This window comes from Mus caroli, unplaced genomic scaffold (assembly GCF_978045245.1).
Source record: "Mus caroli unplaced genomic scaffold, Mus_caroli_1 scaffold_14, whole genome shotgun sequence".
Classification (NCBI taxonomy): Eukaryota; Metazoa; Chordata; class Mammalia; order Rodentia; family Muridae; genus Mus; species Mus caroli.
In genome coordinates, this window is record NW_028227269.1 from 82,858,983 (window position 1) to 82,886,303 (window position 27,321).

Below are 27,321 nucleotides of genomic sequence, written 5' to 3' on the forward strand. Positions count from 1 at the left end.
CACGGCAGATCTTAAGTTTCAAGCAGTCAAACTCGAAAGTTTCAACAAGAACTATTATCCAGCTTGGAACTTCGTTATCTGAGCCCTCAGTCAGTGCATCCAAGATCTCTGGAGAATTCTTAAATGTTTCTAAAGCTGTACGTGTGCCTAAATTCATACCCAGTCCTAGGGGCAATGCAAGGCTTGATTTCCAGGTCCCTCTTTGGGCCATGAACATTTCAGGTGCTCTTCATGGGGTTTTGGTGTTTCGGGAGCTGTCACAGGTCCTTAGCTCCGGAGAAAGCTACCCTCCACCCCGCGCCATCCCACCCATCCCAGCCGCCGCGGCCCCCGCTGAACAGCTCCGCTCAGCGGAAAGGCAGTGACGTCGCGGCTAGACTGCACTGACCTGGTTTCAGATTTCGCGGACCTGAGAGCCCTGAAGGGCGGACAGGAGGGGACGGGGCGCTGCGGTTCCTCGGCCAGGAGGGAACCCTGTGTGTCTCGGGCTGTGTGTGCGTGTGTATGTAGCGGGAAGCGGAGGATCCCTCTCAAGCAGCTGCCCAAGAGTCAGCACCTCCTCCTGAGAAACACCCGCGGGCGGAGAAGAAAGCGAGTGGGTATGTTGATGGGGGGCGGCCAAACTTCCTGTCCCGCTCTGGAGCTGCTTCCGGCGGGAGCCGGAAGACGCCGTGTGTGGACGGGATTCGGGGCTGACTGACGGACGGACGGCTGGCTGCCCGAGACTGGAAGGTGAGCTCCAGGCTAGTGTAGCCACCCCCGCTCGGGTAGGTGGTCCCGCCGAGAAAGGAAGCCACTTATGGGGTCTGGGGATCTAGAGCCGGGTTCGCCCCCGAAGGGCGCAAGGAAGCCGCCCCCCCTAGGCTTCCCCAGGCGTCTAGCGGGCGGGGAGCGACCGGTCCGAAGCCCGGCGGCTGCGGCCCTAACCCCTTTGGGGATCTGGGGCGCGCCGTTTCTCCTCCTTTGCTTGTTCTTGAGGGAGGGAGCTTGGAGACCAGCCTGCCCCCCAGAACGCGGGAGTCAGCGAGTCCCCGGGGCGGAGGCTCCGGACTGCACCCGCGGCTGGGCCCGCCCGCAGACCCAAGGGCCGTGGGCTGAGGCCTTTGTGCTGGCGGGAAGGGTTGGCAGCGGTGTCCTGCCCGCGTTTCACCCAGGGCTGCCGGCTCCTTTCCTGGGTCCACTCTCTGCCTTGGGCTGGAATAGGGACGTCTGCGGACCAGAGCCGGACCTCTGGGGTCTCCTTTGCCTGTCACCTCAGGCCGGTGTGTGGGCAGCGAGTGTTTGCAGCCAGAATGTGTTTTGCTCGTTCAACTTGTTCTCTGAAGTTTCTCAAGAGAAGACGATCCAATTAGTTTATTAAACTTTATCTCACTTGCTCATGAGACTCTGAGATGTACTTAGGAACCATTTGGGAGTGAAATATTATTGATTTGGGGTTAAGAGTTCATACATTTACATTACATTAGACACAAAGATCAGTGGATCATATGTAAAGAGAATAAAACATAGTTTGAGGTCAAAACGGGCAATTCTGGGTGTTTGGCGTTGAAAAATTACACTTTGTGGCAGATACAGGGCAGCCAAGCATCAGAAAATGTGGTTCTAATTTAAGCTTTGTATCCCAGTGGGTGTCAAATTTAGGTAAATCCCACAATTTCCAAGGTTTCTTTTTGGGGGGGGGAGTGGGGGAGGAGTATGTCAGTGAAGAGGTTTACCGTTAAGGGCTGGCCATTATTCTGAGATACTAAACTGCATATGGGGAGTGACAAGCAGAAAGATACTGAGAAATCTAAACAGCATCACAGAAGGAGTCACTTTGGGGTCTGATTATTATTAATGACCGACCGGGCTTATTAAAACATGTAGGATGAGAGGCACTGCTAGATAAAATTTGCAGCTGAGTGGGAAGATTGGGCAATAAATAAAAGATAATTCAAGAAGAACAGGTTTAGTAGGGAGATGGTAATCCGTGTTTAGCCACGGTTTGGTTTGACATGCTGAGGATAGATATGCTGCAGAATCAGTCCACACGAAGTTAATGAAAGTTTGGAACTGGAAAGCCAGCGTGAAGGGGTAGGGAATTGGGTATCATCTGTTGTGTTATTTATCCTCTGTCTGAATATTTATCCAGTGCTCACTGGACACCTGTATGGCAGTCATTTAAACTCACAATAATGACTAAGGTAGAAGTGGGTAGTGACGTCAGGGTTTCTTTTTGGGAAAATGTAAAATTAGCCAGGTACGGTGGTACACACCTTTAATCTCGGTACTGTGAGGCGTTAGCAGGAGTGAGAGTTGAAGGCCAGCCTCAGATACATGTAGAGTTCCAGGCCTGCTCGAGCTATGCAAGAACCTGTCTGAACCCTTCCAGCTCCCTCTACCCGCCCCATCCCCCAAACATCAAACAAACAGAAATGATCATGTGTGTGATTTCGGAACTATGACTACACCGAAGACAGTTTAACTGTACTTTTCAAAGTGTGTAACAGGACCTGGGCTTAGTTCCCAGCACCCCACATGGTGACTCATAATCTACTACAGTTTCAGAGGGCCCATGTCCCTCTGCCTCCATGGGTTCTGCATGCATGTGATGTACAGGCATGTAGGCAAAATACCCATGCACAATACATAAGCATTAAAAATCTTAAATATGGGTACATTTTATGTTGTGTGAACTGTGTCAATGAAACTTCATATTTGAGACAAGGTCTCACTATATAGCCTTGGCTGGCCTGGGAACTTAATATGTAGACCAGGCTGGCCTCAAACTCCTAGAGATACATGCTTATCTCTATGCTCAGAGTGCTGGAATTGAAGTATGTGCCACAACGTCTGGCCCCAAACTTATTTTTTGAAAAGATTTGCACTGCAAGAACAGAATTTACATTTCAGCTTTTGAACTGGGTTAGTTAGGTAATAGAACTGTCAAACCTAGCTTCTGTACTTTCATTACACTGCTGGCTAGTGTGCTAGCAAGCTCTGTGTACTTCCATTACACTGCTGTCTAGTGTGCTTAGCAAGTTCTGTGTACTTCCATTACACTGCTGGCTAGTGTGCTAGCAAGCTCTGTGTACTTCCATTACACTGCTGTCTAGTGTGCTTAGCAAGTTCTGTGTACTTCCATTACACTGCTGGCTAGTGTGCTTAGCAAGCTCTGTGTTACAGGTGAAGTCCACAGAGGACACTTGGTGAGCCACTGTGCTCTGAACACATTGCTTTCTTTTTACTTCCAGATATGATCTTGCAGTGTAGGTCATGATAGCTGTAAACACCACCACCAACCCCACCATCCCCCCCCCCCACCCCCCCCCGTCCTTCTGGCTCAATAGATGCCAGCTACTGCACCTGGCTCTTAAACAGGGTTCAACTTATTCTCGTGTGTCCTGCTGTTTGTTCAGGACCTGTACAAACCATACATTGCGTACCAGGATTGTATGGCTGTATTCCATTATGATATGGATATATTGCAGTTGTTCCACAATAGCCTTATTTGTTTTCAAAGATTATTAACAAAGCGACAGTGAATTGTCTCATTTCTTAGTGAATCTGCGCTCCAGGAGTCACAGAGGTGGATGCACTTTAAAGAGAACCAGAACAAACATCTGGTAATTTCTTGGCTTGTTATATGAGCGGGAATTGGGAAGAGGAATTGCCAAAGCCCTTGAAATTCAAGATCAAACTTAGATGTAATCCTTCCCTGTCTGTGCCAGCTCATCATGCCAGCTTGCTTATGCAGCTTCATAACTCAGTGATTTATCAAACCTTGCTTTCTTCTCCTCATGAACATGTGTAAATAAACAATATTAAACCATTTTAGTGCTTCAGGAAGAAGAAAATGTACATAGGAAGAAAAATTGGGTGTTTATGATTCTTTGTTTTATGTAAGAAATAAAAGCATTAATTCTAGTACTTCTTTTAAAAATTAGATGTATTTGTGTGTGCATATATGTGGAGGGCAGAGGACAGTTGATGAGAGTTAGTTCTCCCTTTATATCCTATGGGTCCTGGGGATTGAATTGAAGTCATCAGGTATGGTGGCAATCACCTTTACAAATTGAGCCCTCTTACAGGCCCCAATTACAGGGTTTCTTAATATCTGTCTTAGTCTAACTTTCCAGTCTATCCTGCTACTAATGGGAAAATCTCCATCCCGGGCAAACTTTTTACTGTCTTCGCTTTATGTCTTCGCAGTACTCCCAGTTTTACCAATAATTCCACCAAATTAAGTGAATTCATATGTCAAAGCCTGGGGTGGTGGGGAGTTACGCAGGAGTTTTGGTTTAGGGAACCAGCAAGGTCTATGCTCAGCATGGATAGACAGACCCTTAGGTTCAGAATCCAGTGGGGACCAAGAAAGGAGGAATGGTGGGAAGGAGGAAGAATGCAGATGAATCCATTGCGTATTTATTCATTTGTATGTGTATCTAAACAGTCCCATGCTCGCCCCTGGCCCCCATTTGTTGGCTAGTTAGTGCTCAGTGCTGACGATCGCACCTGAACATTGTGCTGCGCTATGCATGTGCTTTACCTCAAGTTACACAGTGAGACTGGATTACTATTCGTTTTTGTTTTTCTGAGATCATTGTAGCCCAGACAGACCTTGACTTTGCTGTAGAGCCCAGGCTCCCTGGGTGCTGAGATTGTAGGTGTGCACCACCAAGCTCCTGCTGGGCTTATTTTTAAAAATAAGCATAATACCTTTTAGAATCAAGAAAAAAGAGTAAGTCACACTGTCCTGTTACACAATAAAACTACTGTCATATCTGGGAATTTCTTTTTCTTAGAATGTTATAATTAGTGTTAAAATGGGAAATAGATTTATAATCACTTTTGTTGTATGGTCTTCATAATATTGTATATGTGTGTGTATTTAAAAGTCCTAAAAGATAATTGTATGTTGCTTCCAGTTCTTTGTCTTATATTTTCAATGAACATCTTTGGGAATATAGCTTTCCCATATTTTAAGACCCTTTCATAGCCAGGTATATCTGTAATCCTGCCCAGTGCTCAGGAAGAGGTAGGAGAATCCTTGACAGCTGGAGGCCAGCCTGCTCTGTATGTGAATTTCAGGCAGTCAGGCCTCCATTAGAAGGAGAGAGGTTTGTGGGAACTGGAGAGAAGGCTCAGTGGTTAAGGACACTTGCTGTTGTTGCAGAGAACCAGAGTTTGGTCCTTAGCATCCACACAGGGCAGCCTAGCACCACCTGGAAGGAACTCACTCCATGGAGCTCCAGGAGCATCTCATGCCCTCTGTCTAGACGCTTGGATGCACAGGGAGTTAGTTGCACATGCATGAATTAAAAATAAAAAAATTTAAAAAGGAGTAGAGATAGTTTATCAAAGCATAATGCTTTTATAGGTTTTAATACTTATTGAGCTAGTTCTACTTTAAAACGTTCTAAGCTGCATGTCTGCTTGTGATTCTTTTAGATATAAAAGGATGCCTTTGTTTATTTAGCCACATTTTCTTACTGCTTGTAATCCTATGTCTTTCTCTTCTTTACTCTTGTTTTAGGTTAAATTGATTACCAACCCAGTTCAGCATCTTACAGGAAGAGTGTAATGCTTTTTAAAGGGATATGAATATAACAGGAAGGGATCACTGACTGAATTAGACTTGAACCTGTCCCTGAACAGCTACAGGATTTCAGAAGCTGAATCAATGTTATCAGATGAGTTAGAATCCAAACCAGAGGTGAGCCCACTTAGCTGCTTATTCTTAGACCGAATACTTTTGACTTTTTTTTGACTTTTTGAGCCAAATGATTTTTATGATTTTTCTGTTACTAAATGTTTTCTCAAAGACTTTACCATTCAGTTTTCATCTTTTGTGAGTTTTTACATTTGCTATTTAAGTATTTAATGAAATACTTAAAGTACTTAAATATAATAAGATATTTTATATTTCTAAAGTATATTTATATTATATAGTTGTAATATATATGTATCTATATTTACACAAATATTGTTAATCTTATATGTAATTGAAAGTATTTTCTTTCTAAACATGATTGAGAGACTTAAGTATTTTATAATTTCTATCATTTTTCATACTTTAATGTTAGTAAATTTGTGTTCTACACTAGAAAAGTCTCTAAATTTGAAATTATTATTTAATTTTGAAGGCTGGAACTTTAACTAATTATGTCATCTTACACAAGTCAGTGTTTTCAGATTGATTCCTCATTTGTAAAATACATGTTCACTTAGAAATTTAATATTAATAGGAGGATTAAATAAACTGATACCCAGGAAAGTGATTTCTAAGATACAATCAGTATATTGCAGTTGATTTTTTTAAAAAAGAGCTCATCATTTTAAAATACGCTTTTATAATTTTCTTTGATAGAAAATGACAGATTAACTTAATTTTATGAATCAATTATTCTGTAGAACAAAAACACCTTGATAAATGTAGTTAATCTGGTTTTTCTGTGTATATGACTGAGACCAGGAATAAGAATTATATTCTCACTTGTTTGATAAATTTAAAGTTGAGATTCATTCCTAGCAACATCTGATTCTCAGTTTTGCCTGTTTTCCCCTCCTCAGCTCCTGGTTCAGTTTGTTCAGAATACCTCCATCCCCCTGGGACAAGGGCTAGTAGAATCAGAAGCTAAAGACATTACTTGCTTATCCCTCCTTCCAGTGACCGAGGCCTCAGAATGCAGCCGACTAATGTTACCAGGTAAAATACGTTCACTACAGATAGGACAAAGAAGACCTAACGAAAGAGGTTAGACTGCTCTGTGCCGAGAGCAGAGTGCAACTGATGTTACAGCCGGTTGATATGGAGTCAGCATATCAAAGGCAGCATGGAAGTCACAAGGGCCTAAGTAGTTTAAGCATAGGAACACGTATGTGAAAGTGGAGCATAAAAGCCATTGTAGCACTGTGACACTCCATTTGAAGGAATGTCTCAGGCAAGGGAGCCCGAGGAGGAGGGAAGATGCTGAAATAGATGACTATCAGCATAGCGAGGAGTCATGGGGACCCAAGGGGAATCAGGGTGACAGAGGCCCTCAAGAGGCCAAGGACAGAGACTGAAAGGAGGACATCCTTGACACTGGCAGGGAGGCTGGGGAGCCAGGCCGCAGGGATGGAGGGAATGCTATAAAGGCTAGCGAAGTTGATGAAGGAATTATATAGTTCTTTTCAGTTTTTGGTTTATTTGAGACACGGTCTGGCTATGATCTGTGACTGGCCTGGAACTCACAGTGATCCACCTGCCTTTCAGTCTGCTGGAATTAAAGGCTGTGGGCTACCACTGACACTATATAATATTTTTAAAGGCTTTTTTTCCCTTCCTTCCTTCAATCCTTCCTTTCTTCTTTCTTCCTTTCTCTCTCTCTCTCTCTTTACCTTTTTAGATGTTTACTTGAATACCAGCTTATTAGATTATAAGCTATTGCATCTATACCAGTCTATCTAACTTAGTCGCTTCTTTCTAAGTATGATATATATCTATATCATTTCATGCATGTTTTTAAATTAACAAAACAAAACCGTACAATATTTGGGGCTAGAGAGATGGCCTGGCAGTTTAAAGCACTTGTTTTTGTGGAGAACCAAGGTTCAGTTTCCAAAATTCACATGATGGATCTCAACTACCCTAACTCCAAGTTTGATGTCCTCTTCTGACCTCCACAGCACCAAGCACACAGGTGGTGCACACACATTGTGTGTATGTGTGTATACATATATATGTATATGCAGTAAAACATTAATACACATATGAAAAATACATTGTAAAAAATTAAAAATATAATTTAATTTTTGAGCAATTTAATTCATTTTTTTTCATTAAGTTATTTAGTATGTGTATGTGTGTTTATATACTATAATGTGGAGGTCAGAAGACAACTTGTGAAGATTGGTTCTCTTCCATATCTCTACCATATGATTCCAGAGATTGAACTCAAGTCATCAGGCTTGGTAGCAGGTGGCTACCCACAGCGATGATATTGGCCCTCATGTTTTTAGTTGGGGTATATGGTGAATATAGAAAAGTACAAAGCCACATATGTATAGCTTGAGGAATGAATGTAAGAAACTATTTATGTAATGCCTTCCCCAAACAAGAACAACATCATTAGTTTCCAGGCTCTCCATAGGCTCTACCTCATAGAGAAACTTCCATTCTTTAATGCATTATCACTGTTTGTACTTTTATGGTTATTTCTTTTGCATTTTAAAATTAACCATCCTTCTATACATCTCTAAACAAAGTATTTTAATTTTGTAAGGTTCGGGGCCCTTAAATGAATGGAATAATGTAATCTCTTTAATGTGTGTTTGTGCACTTTGTTTTTCTGTGTTTGTGAGGTTCAGCCTTATTGTAGCTGTGTTTTGTTTGGTATCAGCCATGGTATCCTGCCATATTTACATACCACAGTTTTTTTGTTCATGTCTCTATTCTCTGATACTGTGCTGTGATGGCTAGAGCTAGTAAAAAGTTCATGTTTTAAAAATAGCTTCAGGTGTGTGCTTGGTAAAATACACATGGCACAGAATTACCATTTTAAATTAGCATTTAGTATGTAGTTGGGTGATATTAAGAATATTTTTATTGTCCATTTTTATTCTTATGATTTTGCTTGTCATCTGTTTAAAAGAGGAAAAAGTATTATCTACCTTTTATAAAGATGAACGAAAGCCTCTGAGAATATTGTATACGTCATCATGGTGGTGTAATTCTTAATTGTATTGAGCAGTAAGGCCTAGCTCCTCCCTTTGTTAAATGTTAATGTTCATTTAAAATTGTTTTGTACAAATTTTTTTGAAAGACATTTTTTTGTTTGTTTGTTTTTCTTTGAGGAAGAGTCTCATGTAGCCCAACCCTTAGAGCAAACTTCTTTTCTGATTTTTGAGGCTGGGTCTCTTATCTAGTCCAGGCTATTCTATTCTTGCTCTATAGACCAGGCTGACCTTGAACTCACAGAGATCCACCTGTGTCGATCCACCTGTGTCTGAACTTCTTTAGAGCAAGTCTTTTAAACGATCTATGTACATTCAGTATAAACCGCAATCTGTAATGAAGCACACTGGTTATTTTACAAAACTTCAGTGGTTTCCCAGCTATTTGTTCCCCTGTGATTATTCTAAGGCAGTTTTTATATTTGCAAAAAAGAGAGCGCAGTCTACTCTTGTAAGAGTGCTAGGAGCTGCTGAAGTGTAGTTCTTCGGAAAGGTGAACTCCCTGGAGGTGAGTGCCACATAGAGCTATGGTGTTTTTCCTTCACTAGATGAAACTCCAAATCATGCTAATTCCTCCAAGGAGGTCCCTTCCTCAGCTGTTTTGAGGAGCCTTCAGGTGAATGTGGGCCCAGACGGAGAAGAGACAAGGGCTCAGACTGTACAGAAGTCCCCAGAGTTCCTGACCACACCAGAGTCGCCTAGCTTGTTGCAAGATCTACAGCCAAGTGATAGCACTTCCTTCATTCTTCTGAACCTGACAAGAGCAGGTAGGTGGAAAAGTTAGAGGTGGGGAAAATATTTAATATATATATTAAAGTGCTTATTATTTGATAACTTTAGAGCGTTGGTGTGATCTGGTGACTGGTTGAATATATAAAGGAAGGACAAAGGCTCTACGATAACTCTGCGTTTCCTCTTGTTTGTGAGTTGGTTGATTATTAATTTTTCCAAATGTAAGGATGGACTGTCTGTCTGTGGCCTTGGCAAAAATAGTAGGTATTGGAAGATGGTCTGGAGAGTGTAATGTACCTGAATGGGAATACAAGTTAGAAGGTAGAGTTAGTTTGAAACTGAGTACATATCTGTAAACCCAGTGTCCATGACGCTGAAGCAGAAGAACAAGTTTGAGGCCAGCATAGGCAACATAGTGAGACCCTGTCTCAAACAAAATCAATTAATAAAAAAAAAAAAAAAAAACTTGTTGGGCATGCTTCACTCACCTTTAATCCCAGCTCTTTGAAAGCAGAGGCAAGCAGATCTCTTTGAGTTCAAGGCCAGCCTGGCCTAAATAATGACTTTTAACTGCTGAGCCATCTTTCCAGCCCCAGTGACGGAGAACTTAGCTGAAGCATTCAAGAGAAAATGACTGAGTGTGGGGTTGGAATATTTCAAGTGGGAGGTGGACTGGTTGCCAGGAAGGAACATTTTGCCTCTGAAACAAGAGGAGGCAGGGTTAACAGTAAGCCTGTGGGCTGGATGGAAAAACGATATCTTAATTATTTATAAGGACAGAAACTTGGAGTAGGAACGATCTAGAGTGATTAATTCAGGACAGTCTCTGTGCCTGGGCTAATCTTCCCACCATATTCTCTTCCTTCCTCCAGGGCTGGGCTCTTCAGCTGAGCACTTTGTGTTTGTTCAGGATGAGACAGAGGACTCAGGGGCTGACTTCCTCTCTGCTGAGAGCACAGACAGCAGTATCCCATGGTTCCTCCGGGTTCAGGAACTGGCCCATGACAGTCTGATTGCGGCTACTCGTGCACAGCTGGCCAAGAATGCAAAAACCGGCAGCAATGGTGAGACTCCTGGCATTCTCTTCTCAGGTTTTTCCTTACAGAGATGACAGAGAGAGGAGAGCAATAAAGAATAGAGTTGGGGGGTGGGGGGGAGAGAACAGTCCTTATAAGCCAGGTTGCCTTGCAAGCTAGCTAGCTAGTTGTTGGGTGGAGCCTAGTAGAATTGTCAACAATCTTGAATGTTTTTGTTGTAATCATCCTTAAGTATGTAAACATCAAAATTTATAAAAAAAACATTTTATATTTAGAGCTTTAAAAAGTTACAATAACTTTATCAGTTAATATAAATACTATTGTAAAATCAATGTTGAATCTGACTCATAATGCTAAACCTGTGTTGATATTCATTAGCTAATTGCTTTATGCTAGTTACTTTTTGTTTAAAAAAATGGGAGTGTGTATGGTGTGTGCACATACATGTGCACATGGAGACTAAAGGTAGTCCTCCCTGGTGCTAGGATTATCCCACATGTGGCTGTCTTATGTGTTATATGGGTTGTGGGCACCTAGCTCAGGTCCTCCTAAGCTGTTTTCTCAGTCTGGTGGTTCTCTTCAGCTTAGTCTGTACAACTTCATGTGTGCTGACATCTTGGAATACTGTCCCCAGATCCGCAGTATTAGAGGTGTGGCTGTCTCGGTGCTGAGAGCTGGCTCAGCTGTTAAGGATGATTGCTCCATCAGGTGGATCATAACCTGTAACTCCAGTTCCAGAGGTCCCACACACTCGCCCTAACATTAATCTTAAAGTGCAACTCTCATGCCTAACCATAGATCTGTGTGATACAAATTTGGGTACAATACATGTTACCCTTAAGAATCATGCCTGGGTAGACTTAAAACCTCCCCATACTAGTCAAACCTTCATTTGCATAACATACCATTAAGTTTTGGTCTTTTTTGAATAGTTCTCACTCTGTATTTTCTCATTAGTCTGTGATGACACAAGTTATGTCAATATTGTCACTAACCAAGCCAAGATTACACACAGAATTGTCAGTTGACAACTACCAGGAGTTCTTGCTAGTAATCCAGAATTTATTTATTTATTTATTCATATAAATAAAGATTTGTTTATTTTATGTATATGAGTACACTGTAGCTGTCTTCAGACACACCAGAAGAGGGCATCAGGTCCCATTACAGATGGTTGTGAGCCACCATGTAGTTAGTTGCTTGCAATTGAACTTGGGACCTCTGGAAGAGAGGTCAGTGCTCTTGACCTCTGAACCATCTCTCCAGCCCTAGAAAGTTGTTCTTATCCTTCAAATGATAGGGATCCATCCCATAATCAGCCTCCAAACGCTGACACCATTGCATACACTAGCAAGATTTTGCTGAAAGGACCCTGATATAGCTGTCTCTTGTGAGACTATGCCGGGGCCTAGCAAACACAGAAGTGGAGGCTCACAGTCAGCCATTGGATGGATCACAGGGCCCCCAATGGAGGAGCTAGAGAAAGTACCCTAGGAGCTAAAGGGGTCTGCAACCCTATAGGTGGAACAACAATATGAACTAACCAGTACTGCTGGAGCTTGTGTCTCTAGCTGCATATGTATCAGAAGATGACCTAATCAGCCATCAGTGGAAAGAGAGGCCCATTGGTCTTGCAAACTTTATATGCCTCAGTACAGGGGAATGCCAGGGCCAAAAAGTGGGAGTGGGTGGGTAGGGGAGTGGGGTGGGGGAGGGTATGGGGGACTTTGGGATAGCATTGGAAATGTAAATGAGAAAAATACCTAATTTTAAAAATATATATATAATACAAAAAAAAAAAATGAATGGCCATCTCTGATAAAAACTTGCTTTAAACTCCCTGAGCCAGAATAAGTTTTTCCTTATTACCTAGAGCTTGACGCTACCTCTGCAGCCTCCACTCTGGGTGTTACTTCTCTAGCAGCCTTGTTACAAACACCTGGCTTCCTTGTGAGACTGCTCAGTCAAGCCTGGCCTTGACTCTTCTTCCTGCTACTTCTCCTCCGCCAACAAAAGCACTGAGATCACAGGCGTGAGAGAGATCACAGGCATGAGATGCCACCATGCCTGGCTCCTACAGAATATTTTTAATTTGCTTTCTGAAATATGTGAAAGATAGCTTTATTTGATATCTCTACATTTGTCAGAAAACTAATGTTTTGAAATAAAACAGGCCAACTCTGGGTAGCCTCTCTGATGTAGAGTACTCTCGTGCCTATACATAATAAGTACAGGCAGAGATTTGATTAATGATCGCTAGCAATGAAATGTTTGAATCCGAGTATCTGAGCAGGGGCTTTCCCTGAGTTATAAAATGTCCCTTGTTACAGGAGAAAATGTCCACCTTGGTTCTGGTGATGGGCAACCAAAAGACTCTGGTCCCCTTCCTCAAGCGGAGAAGAAGCTCAAGTGCACAGTTGAAGGCTGTGACCGGACATTTGTGTGGCCAGCTCACTTCAAGTACCACCTTAAAACTCACCGGTGAGCAGTGTAGAAGACTTTATGTCCCTGAGTAGACAAACTGTAGGGAAGCAGGAACTGCAGCTGTGCTGCTGAGGTGTCTTCTTTTGTCAGGTGGAGGATGTGTATACACCTGTGATCTCAGCCTTTAGAAGGCTGCCTACTTTAAGTCAGCTTGGACAGCATCTGGAGACCTTGTTCTCCTTTCAAAAGACCAGGATCTCTGGTTCTCCTTTGTCTCTGGATTCTTGTACTGCCAAGTTGCTTCAAATTCTTTGAAGTGATCTTTCTGCCTGAGCCTCCCAAGTTTACAGCATGCCAGATAATATGAAACCTCTTGTTTGAGCCTTGTTTTTGTTGTTCTAGGATCTAAACCAGGGCTTTTTAATCTGCTAAAAATATCCTCTTTGATGAGCTGTATCCCTAGCTCTTGTGTTCTGTTTTGTTTTGTTAAGACAAGTTCTCAGTGTTGGCTCACACTGGCTCTGAACTTAAGGTCCACCTTCCTAAGCCTCCCAAGCACTGAGGAAATTGTGCATCCCCACACCTGGTTCAGGACGCTTTTCTGTTAACAGAAAGAGGTGTGTTGTCTTATTATTTATTTTATTTTGGGCATGTGGCTCCAGGCAGGCCTCAGACTTTCTATACAGAAAAGAATGGCTTTGAATTCCTGGTTCTCTTGCCTCTACCTCTCATTACCTTATTCCTGAGAAATACTTAAATAAGACATTTTGCACCTAAATATCTTAATAAAAATTCTCAAGTCTCATTACAAAATAATTTGAGAACTTAATAGTAAAGAGATGAATTAGCTGTTAAGAGCATTGGGCGCTCTCTCAGAGAACGCAAGTTTGATTCCCAGCACCCAGAAAGCAGTTCACAGCTGCTATAACTCCAGTTCCGGGGGTGTGTGTGTGCTGCACAGACAGTGCAGGCAAAACACCCATACACAGAAAGCAGTTCACAGCTGCTATAGCTCCAGTTCCAGGGGTGTGTGTGTGGTGCACAGACAGTGCAGGCAAAACACCCATACACAGAAAGCAGTTCACAGCTGCTATAGCTCCAGTTCCGGGGGTGTGTGTGTGGTGCACAGACAGTGCAGGCAAAACACCCATACACAGAAAAATAAATAAAAAATAACAACAGCCAGGCAGTGGTGGTGCACACTAGGGAGGCAGAAGCAAGTAGATCTCTGAGTTTGAAGTCAGCCTGGTCTACAAAACAAGTTCCAGGACTATAGGGAGAAAGTCTGTCTCAGAAAGCTTAAAAAAAAAAAATCTAACAACAATAATGGCATATCTTCCTAGGGCATCACCTTAAAACTGTGTTGCAGCTGGGATTCAGCTTGTAGTTTGAACAAATCAGGTTATTTTGACATATCCCAATTTGGAATGCATTATCTACCTTGAGAGTCAGTAGAGATGTTGGGTTGTCACCACCAGCACAAAGCTTTCTCAGGTCTTGGTGCTTGTGATTGTCTTTACAGAAATGAGCGCTCCTTCATCTGCCCTGCAGAAGGTTGTGGGAAAAGCTTTTATGTGCTGCAGAGGCTGAAGGTGCACATGAGGACACACAATGGGGAGAAACCCTTTATGTGCCACGAGTCTGGGTGTGGTAAGCAGTTCACCACAGCTGGAAACCTGAAGAACCACCGGCGCATCCACACAGGTGTGCGGCCGCTCGCTCTCCGATCGCCTGTACTCAGGAAAGGCACAGGGAGGGAAGAGGCGAAGGCCCAGTGTGGTTCCTAGACCCTGAGGAAAGGCTTCATTCACTGTCTCATGCATTCTGTTGATTCATCATCTGTAACACTTATCCAACTTCGTCTGGGTGAGGAGCAGACAGTGATGACTTCTGCCTCCAGAAGCCTACCTTGTAGGAAGGTTGTAAGTTTAGCCTAGGTAACCTTAGCCATGCCTGGACGTAATGGACAAGTCAGCCTGGTTTCCAGTCTCTCTGAAGATTTCATAGTTGTATATGTTGAATCCTATGAATGTTACAGAGCAGTAAGGAGGAGATAAAATACAGCCTGAACGCGAGATGCTTGCTTGCTTGTTAGAGCTCACAACAGGAGAAATAGAATAAGAAGTGTCTGAATGAAGGAAGCAAAATAAAGATTCCTTGCTTCTTAGACCAAGATCCTACAGGTGCTTCTGGAGCCATCGTTAGCGATGTGTATCTGCAAAATGTGATCACTGACTGCAGATCACCAGTGAGCCTGTGCACCTCTCCCTTGCTCCATGCACACTGTATAGGAAATTAGAACAGGAAGCCCATACACGAGTCACAGTTGTGCTAGTCAAAGTTTCCTCCAATTGGCATAACGTTCAGTATGCTGGGATGGAATAGTTCTCAGTTTTCTTAAAACAGTAAATGTGCCTGGAAGTGGCACAGCCTTTAACCCCAGACAGATGAGACAGAGGCGGGAGGCCTCACAGCTCGTCTGTAGGGCTAGAGCCCTACAGACTTTGGTTTTAGTTCTAAAACCAAACCAAACAAACAAACAAAAGTACTTATTCCAAAAAAGAAATTAGAATAAACAATAGGCTATCTCGTGGTCTGCTTTCCAGATCATTGAGAGGCAACGTTTGCTGGGTACCCAGCTGAAATTGCATAGCATTGGGTAAAGCAACCAGGAAAGGTCAGTGATTGAGAGCAGGACTTGATGGTGAGGGAAGCATTGGAGGTGGACGGTTTTCAGAAAGAAGGCCGAGCCTGTGTCTCTCTCTGTTCCCAGGAGAGAAGCCTTTCCTCTGTGAAGCCCAGGGATGTGGCCGTTCCTTTGCTGAGTATTCAAGCCTCCGGAAACATCTGGTAGTTCACTCAGGTACGAGAACCTGTGCCATTTGTAGACCTCAAATACAGTAAGAGACAAGGGTGGGAAGGCAGTGTGCAGTATACTACTATGACGGAACACTCCATCTCCTGTGGATGACTAAGAAAGCTCAAGACCACAGGTGAAGGGAGGCCCCTGGCAATTTTATTGGAAAGGGCTTTTCATCAATTAAGACCCACTGTTCTCTTCGGATTTATGAGTAAAGACCTTAGAGATCTGTACTGGATCGTTTTATATGTTGTTTGATATGTACAGACATTTTCATTCTTCTGGGGGAAGATTTAAAAATCCAGGGCAAAGTGGGAAGGCAGTCGTCAGTGGCAGCAAGTCCTGTGTTGTTCCTGGTGTTCTGAGAAGCCATGGGCAGGCCTCCTTCAGTCTCTGCTCTGCAGAAACTGCCTTTGCACAAAGAAAAGACCTAAGACCTACTTTTTGCTTTGTTTCCTAAATTCCCTGCAGTTATGTCGACTTGCTCATTCTATGAGGATGACTTAACCGTCTGATAAAAATGTCTTGAATTTTCCAAAAATACAGCAGCCGGATTTTGTAAGAAAAATCTAACTGATATTTGTCTCCTTCCCTCTTTTCCCATCTTCCCAAACAGAAATTAGCACTAAGGAGGTAGAAGCATGATTGCTGGTTTTGATGAACACAGCAGAGCACTGCAGTGAGTTAGTGTGGAGCCGTGCAGTCCGTCGGGGTGGGCATTTCATAGCTGAGCTCTCAGTGCTGGTGCTAGCTTGTTTTTTTGTCATGTAGCACAGGATGATCTTGACCCTCTGCTCATCTTGCCTCTGCCTCTCAGATGTTTGGATTGCAAGTGGGAAATTTGTGCATGGTAGGCAAGTATTCTGCCAATTGAGTCTGGCTCGTAGGCCGTTTATTTATTTATTTATTTATTTATTTATTTATTTATTTATTTTTTGGTTTTTTTGAGACAGGGTTTCTCTGTATAGCCCTGGCTGTCCTGGAACTCACTTTGTAGACCAGGCTGGCCTCAAACTCAGAAATCCTCCTGCCTGTGCCTCCCGAGTGCTGGGATTAAAGGGCGTGCGCCACCACGCCCAGCTCATAGGCCATTTTTATATGGTGACAGGTTCCAGGTTGGTGTGGCAGACTGATAGCTTGTGGGCCAGGTGCAGAGTCCACGTGTGTATTGCTTGACTCTAGAGTGCTTCGTTGTACATGTTATGGAAAACTGGCAAACATTTAGTCAGATAAATGCAAGAATACAAAAATAGATGTTTTATGCCTATTAAATTTAAAAATATGTCTTGTTTTTACCTTGTATTCAGTACATGGTCTGTTTTATCTAGTTGTCTCCAAAATTACTTCAGTTTATTTATTTATTTATAAATAATCCTTGAGAAACAAACTTTTAATTTTAGCATTTTGTACAGGCAGAAATTATAAAGAATGAGACATAAATGTGATATCAATTAAAAAACAAAACAAAACCCCCACCAACCACCATGAAAACAGGCCAACTAAGATCGTAAGAGAACCAAAACCACTTCATCTGTCTATCTCTGAAGAGCAGTGCCTCCTGGGGTCTTCACATCCGCCTCTTCTGTGTACTTATGTACAGCACATTGTTCCTCAGATGAACGCATCTCCGTACTTATCTCCAGCTGTCTGTTTCCATACTCCTCTGTCTGTTCCAGGGCTATATTCATGTAGCCATCCAGGCAGGCCAGCACCCCTCAACAGTCCACTCCAGAATTTAATTTCACCACAACTGGCTGCCCGATGATCTGCTTTAAGAAGTCACTAGGGGTTTGCTTCTGAAGGCTCATTTTTAACAGTCTTGGGAGGCAGGGAACCTGAGTCTAATCTCCTCTCCTACTTAAGTAGCTGTGTATCACCATTTCACCTGCCATGGCCCCAGGCTTACCTTGCAGCCAGATCCAGAACCCTTGAAGGCCAGGCCTCTGTGGACACACTCAGTTATTTATTTTTAAATTTTATTTATGTATTTTCTGGAATTGAACCCAAAGCCTCTTGCATATTGGGCAAACATTTAACTGTTGAGCTACAGCCTCAACCCAGATGTTGGTTCCTTTAAGTGAGGACTCCACAGGGTAATAGTGCTTGCTCCTGGTATTAGGTTGTCTTTGAATGTAAGTCTTTTTATACTGTTGTTCGTCTGATCCATTTGTTACAGAATTGAGGTCCGTCCGAGGGTCCTATAGAAGTACCATCCTCTGGTTTTGTCAGCTTCCTTTTATGTCTTTTCCCCCCATAGCTGGAGATTGAACCCAGGGCCTCGCATGTGTAGGGCAAGAGTTCCACCACCACTGACTTGTTCCCAGCCCTGCTTGTGTGTTACAGCTCGTGTTCCCGTATTGCCAGAGATGGACCCAAGCCCTCAAAGCTTCCAGACACAAGGCTTGGTTGTCAGACCTGATCAGTGAGTTCAGGCGGTGTCAACCGTGACCTTAGGTTCTCTCTTAATCTTTACCCTTGTTTTTCAACCCGATAGTTCATTGGTCATTTTCCTTAGTTCCATTCCTTCACATTAGAATTCTTCTATATGTTGGACCCTCCTCCATGAAGTAGGGCTAGTTGATCATTTACACAAGTAAACGCAAGTTAAATAAAATGCTTTTTATTATGGGCTTGTTGGTTTTTGTTTGGTTGATTGGTTTTTGTTTTGTTTGTTTTCTCAAGAAGGCCTGGACTGGAACAAGCTACATAGACCAGGCTGGCCTTGAATTTAGAGTGACTCTCCTGCCTCAGCTTCCCAAGTTCTGGGAAGTTGTTCATGCCCGGTCTTCATTGTAAGCTTTCCTAATAAGGGACTGATGCTTTGGAGACTTGTTGTGCAGATAAATTGGTTGCTTGGCTTCTTTGGGGGTTGTTTATAGCTAGTACTTAGACATAGTTAAGAGAGCACTACTGTCCTTTCAGAGGCCCACATCAGGTAACTCCAGTTCTAGGAGACCTCATACCCTCGGGCCTTGCTGGCACCTGCATGGACGTGATGCACCTAAACCCACACAGAAGCACACGAGTTTCCATATGAGTAAATCTGAAAAAGAAAAAGAAAGAATTGTTTTCTCTCTCTCTCTCTCTCTCTCTCCTTCCTTCCTTCCTTCCTTCCTTCCTTCCTTGGTTTTGTTTTTTTCTTTTGAGATGAATTCACTAAAACCTACCTGTCAAGTTCTGGGATTAAAGCATGTACCTCCACATCCAGCAATTTTTGACTTTTTAAAAATACGGCTGTGGCCAGGCAAGATAGTTTATTGCCTAGCACTCAAGAGGGTAATATACGATTGCCATGAATTTGAAGCCAACCTGGGCTATAGTGAATTCCAGGACATTTGTGTCTAAAGAGTGAGATGTCTGCAAATACAAGAGTAGGAATGGAGGTTTCAGTCTGTAGCTCACAGTGCCTAGAACTCACTGTGGCAGCCCAGGCTGGCTACATTTTTTTAACCTTCCTGCCCTTAGTCTCCTAAGGAATATAGGAATATAACTTTCTTCCATCATTCTATGTGACACTTTTGGATTTTTCTAATCATTAGCCATTTAATTAGTCCTACAGTAAATAGTCTATATGTAGGCTATATCCTGTTGTAACTGAGGGGCATATCTTGAGAGGTGGACAGAAGTATCAATATTTCTAGGTAATGTTAGATTCCCCACCACAGATTCGGTTTTGTTTTGTTTTGTTTTTTTACATTCTCCTCAGTAATGAAAATCAAAATTGTTGTGTAATGCCTTTACCACTTGTAAATTGGTTCTCAGTATTTACAAGTTAGAGAAGCTTATCTAAAGTTCCCGTTCTAGCTCCTCGTTAAAAAATCTTGTCAGGCAACGGTGGCGCATGCCTTGAAGTGAGCACAGGAGGCAGAGGCAGAGGCAGGCAGATTTCTGAGTTCAAGGCCAGCCTGGTCTACAGAGTGAGTTCAGGACAGCCAGGGCTACACAGAGAAACCCTGTCTTGAAAAACAAAACAAAACAAAAAATCTTAGCTGGGCAGTGGTGGTGGCACATGCCTTTAATCTCCGCACTTGAGGCAGAGGCAGGTAGATCTCTGAGTTTGAGGCTAGCCTAGTCTACAAAACAAGTTCCAGGACAGCCGGGCCTACACAGAGAAACCCTGTCTCAAACAGACAGTCTGGCAGAACAAGGCTTGCATCAATACTTAGCAACAATAGCCAGAACTAAATAACAGCTGCTGCCGGGCGTGGTGGCGCACGCCTTTAATCCCAGCACTCTGGAGGCAGAGGCTGGTGGATCTCTGAGTTCGAGGCCAGCCTGGTCTACAGAGTGAGTTCCAGGACAGCCAAGGCTATACAGAGAAACCTTTTCTCAAAAAACCAAAAAAAAAAAAAAAAAACAAAAAAAAAAAAAAAAACAGCTGCCCTTCTCCTGGGGAAGTGCTCCATTTCGCTCCTTCATGCCCGCCTGCTCTGTAGATGTGAGCCTTTGCCTGCGGAAAGTAGTTTTTGACCTTTGTTCTGAGCATGCATGTCTGGTAGATGAATGGAAACTGTTGAGGACTTATGGACAGACCATATATGTTAAAAGAATCATTTGTGAATATTGAAGACATTGAGTCTTGACAGGAAATAGGATGTGGGTGGGATATTATAAAGCTAGGTTTGTAATGAATCCTTGAGGTAGATATGAATTCTGTTGGTTGAAGGGAGTCTGTTGGAAAAGGAATTAATATGTTCTGTAATGCCATGATACTACATTGAAGAGGCTATTTTGGAAGGACTGTGGTTTAGAAAGAGGAAGTGCCAGGAGAGAGTGCGTGTGCAAAGCTCTCCCGGGGTACCTTTCTTGCCTTTCCCGAACGGAAGGCTGTGTCCAAAGAGCAACCTTCTTTAAGTCTTGCTGCTTGCCGTCAGAACTGCCTGCCGCCTTTTGGGCTGCCCAGTCCTAACGTGGTTCCCTTTGCAGGTGAGAAGCCTCATCAGTGCCAGGTCTGTGGGAAGACCTTCTCTCAGAGTGGGAGTAGGAATGTGCACATGAGAAAGCATCACTTGCAGCTGGGGACAACCGGGAGTCAAGAACAGGATCAAACTGGTGAGGAGGATGGTCAGAGTGGGCATCTGTGTTCAACAGCCAAGTCATTGGCTGGCCTTGGCTTTTTGGAAATCTGGTTAGGTTTTAAGTGGAGAGACTTGGTTTCATTTGATGGCTTTATAGTTTGTAACAGCTGTACAGTACAAACATCTACAAACTTTTAAAACATATCTTCTCATTGCTCATGTCCTCCCCTTAAAACAAAGGAACTTGATAAATGAGCTGAGTTGCAAATCCCAGAACACTTAGTATTAAAAATTCAGCTAAGGGCTTTACATGCAGCTTAGTCGTAAATGCTTGCTTAGCATGTATAAGACCCCGGGTTTAAACACTAATAAAAATATGCACGTGCACATAACTATATAACCTAACTATAACTACATGCACATAACTCTATAACAGTTTCTCTGATGATGTATGCCTGTAAATCTAGTTGGAAGGCTGAAGTGAGCAACATAGTAAGACCCTCATCTTAGGAAACAGAAGCCAGGTGTATTGGCACATGCCTTAAATCCCAGCACGTGAGAAGTTGAAGTTGGAGACTAGGGGTCAAGGCCAGCCTCAGCTACAGAAAAAGTGCATGGGACCCTATCTCAGAAAACAAAACTAGTAAGTGAGTGAACATTCCCCTAATGAGTTTGAGGTCAACTAGTGCTGGCCCACAATTCAGCTTTTAAGGAATATGGACTTAAAAAAATTTAAAATATTTTATTTAAGAGTTTTGACAGCCCTTTTCCTACTTTAAAATTGATGAAACTTCTTTTCCTTTTCCATGTCTTAAATATCATTTCATCTTTATTCTAAGCTAATCTTCAGATGATGGCCGCATGCACAGATAGCCATCCCTAAGAACCAGCTCTTTCCTCTAGGTTTATTCTTGTTATCTGAAAGTGAGTAAAATAGGTAGCATCCGAGACAAAACACTTACAGTTCTGAAAGAGGGAGGCCAGCTTCCTGGTGAAGGGAGGTGAGGACCAGGCCCAGTGACTGCTGTATGTTTCTCACATCCTGTTCTCTGTGCAGCCGAGCCACTAATGGGCAGTAGTTTGCTTGAAGATGCTTCAGTTCCCAATAAAAACCTGGTGTCTATGAATTCCCAGTCCAGCCTTGGTGGAGAGTCCTTGAATCTATCAAATACCAATTCTATCCTTGGAGTTGATGATGGTAAGACATTTAATTCTCCTTTATTTGGGGGAAACGAATTGTAACTAGACACTAAGGGATAGAGTGTCTCCAAAATGGAGGTTTTAGTATTATCTCTTGTACGATGCTATGATTGAATAGTATTTATACTTACTCTCTGGGGTGGATAAATGAATCCTTTTCATTTTTAATGATTGAATATGATGTTAACACAGAAATAAAAAAAATTAAAAGATAAAATTATCTGTAATCCTTAGCATCCTAGCCCAACTGTGTCTGTCTTTCCTGTTGCAGTTATGGAAGAGCTTAACTTTTAAAACATTTAAACTGAGCATAACCAGGTTTTACAGAGGAGATACAAAGCAATTTCTCCATACCTTCAAAAGCCATATCTTCTGGAGAAAAGAAAGGGCTCTCTAGGAACAGTTGCTCCTCTGGTATAGAAATTTCACCCAGCTTACACAGGCCAGGCCCTCTTCTCTGAAAATCTTACCAGGTGAGGTCAGCATGCATTTATTCAGTGCCTACTGTGTGCCTGGCACCATGGGAAAGACAAAAGTAGAAGGCAGGGACCATCAGCTCTAGTTGAGAAGTGAGAACTTGGTAAAGTGTGTGAGACACCATTTAGTAAACAGAGAGTTTACAGTAGCAAACATCCATTGTTCAGTGCAGTCGAGGAGAGCAGACCGAGCTACAGACCTTCTAGGACCCCACTGGGGAATGTCTACTAGGTGTAAGATCATGTTTTAGTCATCCCTGTCCTTCACAATATGAGGTAAAAGTGACCATGTTTTTGTAACTTTTGTGTGGAGCTTACAAGGTCTAAAATGTGCTACCCAGGTCTGCCTGTTTGCTGAGCAGTACTAGTGCAAGCCTGATGACAAAATAAATTGCATGGAGAGCTTTGCTGGCCTTGAAGAAGCAAATTCCAGGGAGGAAGAGACATTGAGTATGAATTTTGAAGCCAGAATTAATTAGCTCAGGTTCTTGATGCATAGTACTGAGAATAGCAGTATTGTCAACCTCAGGGGCTGGCTCTCGGTCTCTGGTCTGCCTGCCTATGCAGTGCGTGTTGTATTTCATACACTGTTTTAATCCAGGTAACAGTCTGAAAACTATTATTTTAAATTGTTACATTGGAATTGGTCATATTTATATCAAAGCTTTTACTTCCCAACCTCCTTTTGTAATATTTTCTAGATCCATTGACAGTGGAAACCATGCAAGAACGTGGGGTTGAGTTTTTCAGAGAACAGGTTTTAGCATTTTAAGGTTGGCTTGCTGCAGCAGTGGGTATACATGTGGATTCACTGAAGGTAATTGTCCTGTTGTTTCACAGAGGTGCTTACTGAAAGATCCTCACGGCCCCTGTCTTCTGTGCCTGATGTGACACATCACTTGGTGACCATGCAGTCAGGGAGGCAGTCCTATGAAGTTTCTGTCTTAACTGCGGTAAATCCGCAGGAGGTAAAGCTGTTTCTTGCCTTTACTTTTTCTGTCCAGTGTCTACAGGAGTCTGAATGTCATCCTGTGAGCTGGGAGATTGACCTGACTCTCTGAGGACTCTGAGCACTCTTACACATAATTTTTTTGTTTTGTTTTGTTTTGTTTTGTTTTGTTTTTGTTTTTTGAGACAGGGTTTTCTGGCTGTCCTGGAACTTACTCTGTAGCCCAGGCTGGCCTCGAACTCATAAATCCACCTGCCTCTGCTTCCCAAGTGCTGGGATTAAAGGCCTGGCTTACACATAATTTTTAAAGAGTTATTTTCATTTTTAATTCATTGCACAGTGTGTGAGTGTGTGTACACAGGAGTGCAGGTATCTGTGAAAGGCCAGTATCAGATCCTCTGGAGCTGGAGTTACAGGCAGTTGTGAGCCACCTAACGTGGACCTGGGAACTATGATGCAAACATGAGGACTTGAGTTCAGATCCCTAGCGCTTGTGTGGAAAGCAGATGTGGTAGGTGACATATATCTGTAACCCTAGCACTGGGGATGGTGGAGCAGGTTGGTCCCCAGAGCTCACTGGCTCCAGCTTCAGTGACAGACCCTTTTTCAAAAAATGTGGAGGAGGACTGGCAACATGACATAGCTGGTAACTCAGCCTTGTGACCTGAGCGGGATTCCTGGGACCCATACAGTAGAGACAGCTAACTCCCAGGATATATTGTTGTTGTTGTTGTTGTTTTTTGTTTGGTTGGTTTTTTGTTTTTTGTTTTTTTTTGAGACAGGGTTTCTCTGTGTAGCCCTGGCTGTCCTGGAACAACTCACTTTGTAGACTAGGCTGGCCTCAAACTCAGAAATCCGTCTGCCTCTACCTCCCGAGTGCTGGGATTAAAGGCATGTGCCACCACACCCAGCCCCAGGATATATTTTATTTATATGTTTTCATATAGGCCATGCAAAATACAAAATAATGTAGGAAAAGAGTTTTTTTTTTTTTAAAGTTGGAATCAGAACAAAGTGGTAGAGAAGCATTAGAAAAGGATGCCCAACGTTAACTTGTAACTACACATGCACACACACAGAACAGAATACTCACATACCCTGTACACACCATACACAAGACTACATTAGATCTCATGGGTAGATGGAGTGGTGGCTCACAGATCAAGCTCTTGCCAGGCAGACCTCAGGCCGTCATTCAGATCCCACACACCAGTGGGAATACTGAGTAGTTGTTTCCAGCACTTGTCCACCCCAGCATTCGCTGGTGTAAACCAGCCTCCACACGGATATGTATATACATGTTCCTGTACCCATGCACACACATTTACACACCATCTTTTTTTTAATGTGCTAAATGTAAAAGATGCTTTAAAAATGGGGAAATTAAGCTGGTGTCATGCCTCAAGTCTGTAGTCCTAGCATCCCCAGTTGAAATAAGGGCATTACAAGTACAAGGCCAGCCTAGGTTTCAGGTAAATTATAAAATAAAAACAAACATCCATGGAAATAGACGGGGCACAATATATTTGGAAAGAAGAGGGGGTTGGGTTCATAGTATAAGAAAAGCCAATCGGCGTTAGAGTATGGTTGGAATATATGACTGACATGCTAATAATCCATGCAAATATAAACATTCTTTGTGAGGCAGTGGTGATGCACGCCTTTAATGCCAGCATTTGGGAGGCAGGCAGATTTTTGTGAGTTCAAGGCCAGCTTGGTCTGCAAGAGAGTTCCAGGGCAGCCAAGGCTACACATTAAAAAACTGCCTCAAAACAAAAATAAACAAAAACAACAACAAAAAACCCTGAAACACACAAACAAAAACAGTTCTCTAAAGCAGGTGTGTTGACATAGGCATATAATCTCCCAACTAAGGCATGAAGAGTTATGAGTGCCAGGCCAGCCAAGGAGACATAATGAGACTGGGTCTCAACAACAAAACAACTAAGGAAAAAAGAAAAGGCAAAAAATTTTTATTTGAAACTTTCCCTGTTCAAAAAAAGGTGTCATTTCTTCTGCTGTGGTCTTGAGTCTAGAGATAACAGGCTGAATCACCTGGGCTAAAGGACCATGTTCAATTGCTTGTTGGCTGAGAACACCCCAATCAAGAAAGAGATTTAGATTGATTCTGAGTGCTTCCAACTGTATGGTCCTGGCTCTGACCCTGAAAACAGAATCAAACAGCCAAGCCGTGGTCGTGGTCGAGGGAACACATGACTTGCTTATTGGCAGGCTCTGCCTGTTTTCTGGTGTAAGTGGAGAAATAGCTCATTTGGTCAAGTGCTTGCCGTATAAGCATGAGGACTTACTCAGTTGGCTAGCCAGAAACCTTGTCAAATAGCCAAGCATGGTCTCACACATCTCTGATCCCAGCATCAGGGATGATCTCAATCATTGAGCCTAGAGATTCAGGTTATTTAATTGCTATATTAATGTGGTAGTGCACACCATTAATCCCAGCACTCAGGAATCAGAGGCAGATGATCACTTGAGTTTGAGACCAGCCTGCCTGGTATTCATAGCGAGTTCCACGACACGGAGTCCTTGTCTCACAAAACAACAAAAATAAAAGCAAGCTTTGTGGGGCTGGGAAGATGGCTCGGTAGTAAAGGTAAGAGCACTGGCTGCTGCTCTTCCAGAGAACATAAGTTTAGTTCCCAGCACCCACGTTGCTTCTGTAATACATCTGTAACCTAGTCCCTATTCATTTTCAATTTTATAGTTACTAAGCCAAGGAGATTTAACTGAAAGACAGACATGAGTGTGCTGACTCCTGGAGATGCTGTTGTCTGATCCCAGAGTGCATGATGGGAACAGATCCAAAAGGCTCATAATCTGCCAGAATTAAAAGGAGTCTGAAGGACCAAGACCTTGCCTTGCCTCTGTTGTCTGAGGGCTTCTCTTCAACCTCCACTGATGCAGTCCAAGAGTGAAGCAGTGGCCATGGGCTGGATACCTGTGCCGCCTCTCTCCTCAGTGCAGCGTTTGGGAGTAGACTTGCCAAGAGCAGGTTTAATTGTGTTGGCTGAAGATTTTCATTGTGACTGTCAAGGTTTTCCTTTGAAGAGTTTTCACCCTAGGCCCAGCTATCTTTCCATATGGTTGAATTATGTCCTGCTTCCAACCAGAACTTCACCAGAACACTGAGTTTTCAAGATGCCTTGTTGCTTTGAAGAAGGGAGGGGTGCCAGTTACACTGTAGCATTGCACTCTCCCTTTAGCAACCTGAGTAAGACTCAGCCTTTGGGCTGTAAAAATTAAATTACTTGAATCTCTCCTTGGCCCAGGCTAAGGTACCAACTTACCCTGTACACTTTGACTTGGTCATTTTTTTGTTTTGTTTATGGGACTTAAAATAGCATGTTATCAGGGGGTTTTATTTGTTGTTGCTGTTTTTTTTTTTTTTAAGTTAAAAACCACATGATCTAGAGTTTGTTTTCCTTTTAAATAAACAAAACAACCTAGTCACCTCTTTGGCTCTTGTTTTAGATTAGTGATTCTTAACCTCTCAATGCTGCCACCCTTTGATGCAGTTTCTCATGTTGTGGTGACCGCCAACCATAAAATGATTTTCTTTCTTTTTTTTTTTTAAAGATTTATTTATTTATTATATGTAAGTACACTGTAGCTATCTTCAGACACACCAGAAGAGGGAGTCAGATCTCATTACAGATGGTTGTGAGCCACCATGTGGTTGCTGGGATTTGAACTCTGGACCTTCGGAAGAGCAGTCGGGTGCTCTTACCCACTGAGCCATCTCACCAGCCCATAAAATGATTTTCATTGCTACTTCATAACTGTAATTTTGCTACTGTTACGAATCATAATGTAAATATCTGATATATAGGATATCTGATATGTGATAGGTTGAGACCCCTGTTTTAGACAGATGTGGGGCATTTTTGTTGTTGTTGGTTTGGTTTTGTTT

The 27,321-nt window shown here is 42.7% G+C and overlaps 1 protein-coding gene and 1 pseudogene across 4 annotated transcripts; one reads left to right on the forward strand and one right to left on the reverse strand.

Moving 5' to 3' along the window:
* Positions 1 to 176: 176 nt before the first annotated feature.
* Znf410 (zinc finger protein 410) lies at positions 177 to 26,964 on the forward strand. Of its 4 annotated transcripts, none has more exons than XR_003838418.2 (12): positions 178 to 732; positions 5,516 to 5,695; positions 6,553 to 6,688; positions 9,246 to 9,464; positions 10,302 to 10,493; positions 12,797 to 12,947; positions 14,413 to 14,594; positions 15,664 to 15,753; positions 20,677 to 20,802; positions 21,826 to 21,966; positions 22,240 to 22,441; positions 23,285 to 23,395. XR_003838418.2 is itself a non-coding variant. In XM_029484738.2 (12 exons), exons 2-12 carry the CDS (start codon positions 5,663 to 5,665, stop codon positions 26,152 to 26,154), a joined length of 1,437 nt encoding a protein of 478 aa, XP_029340598.1. In that variant the 5' UTR covers positions 179 to 767; positions 5,516 to 5,662; the 3' UTR covers positions 26,155 to 26,964. The 4 variants fall into 4 exon arrangements, 3 of the variants coding, with proteins under 3 accessions (XP_085686664.1, XP_029340598.1, XP_021034439.1); XM_029484738.2 differs by lacking the exon at positions 22,240 to 22,441 and adding an exon at positions 26,116 to 26,964 and having other exon boundaries at positions 179 to 767; positions 23,285 to 23,412; XM_021178780.3 differs by lacking the exon at positions 22,240 to 22,441 and adding an exon at positions 26,116 to 26,964 and having other exon boundaries at positions 179 to 732; positions 23,285 to 23,412.
* LOC110306727 (U6 snRNA-associated Sm-like protein LSm6 pseudogene) lies at positions 17,318 to 17,558 on the reverse strand (annotated as a pseudogene).
* Positions 26,965 to 27,321: the final 357 nt, after the last annotated feature.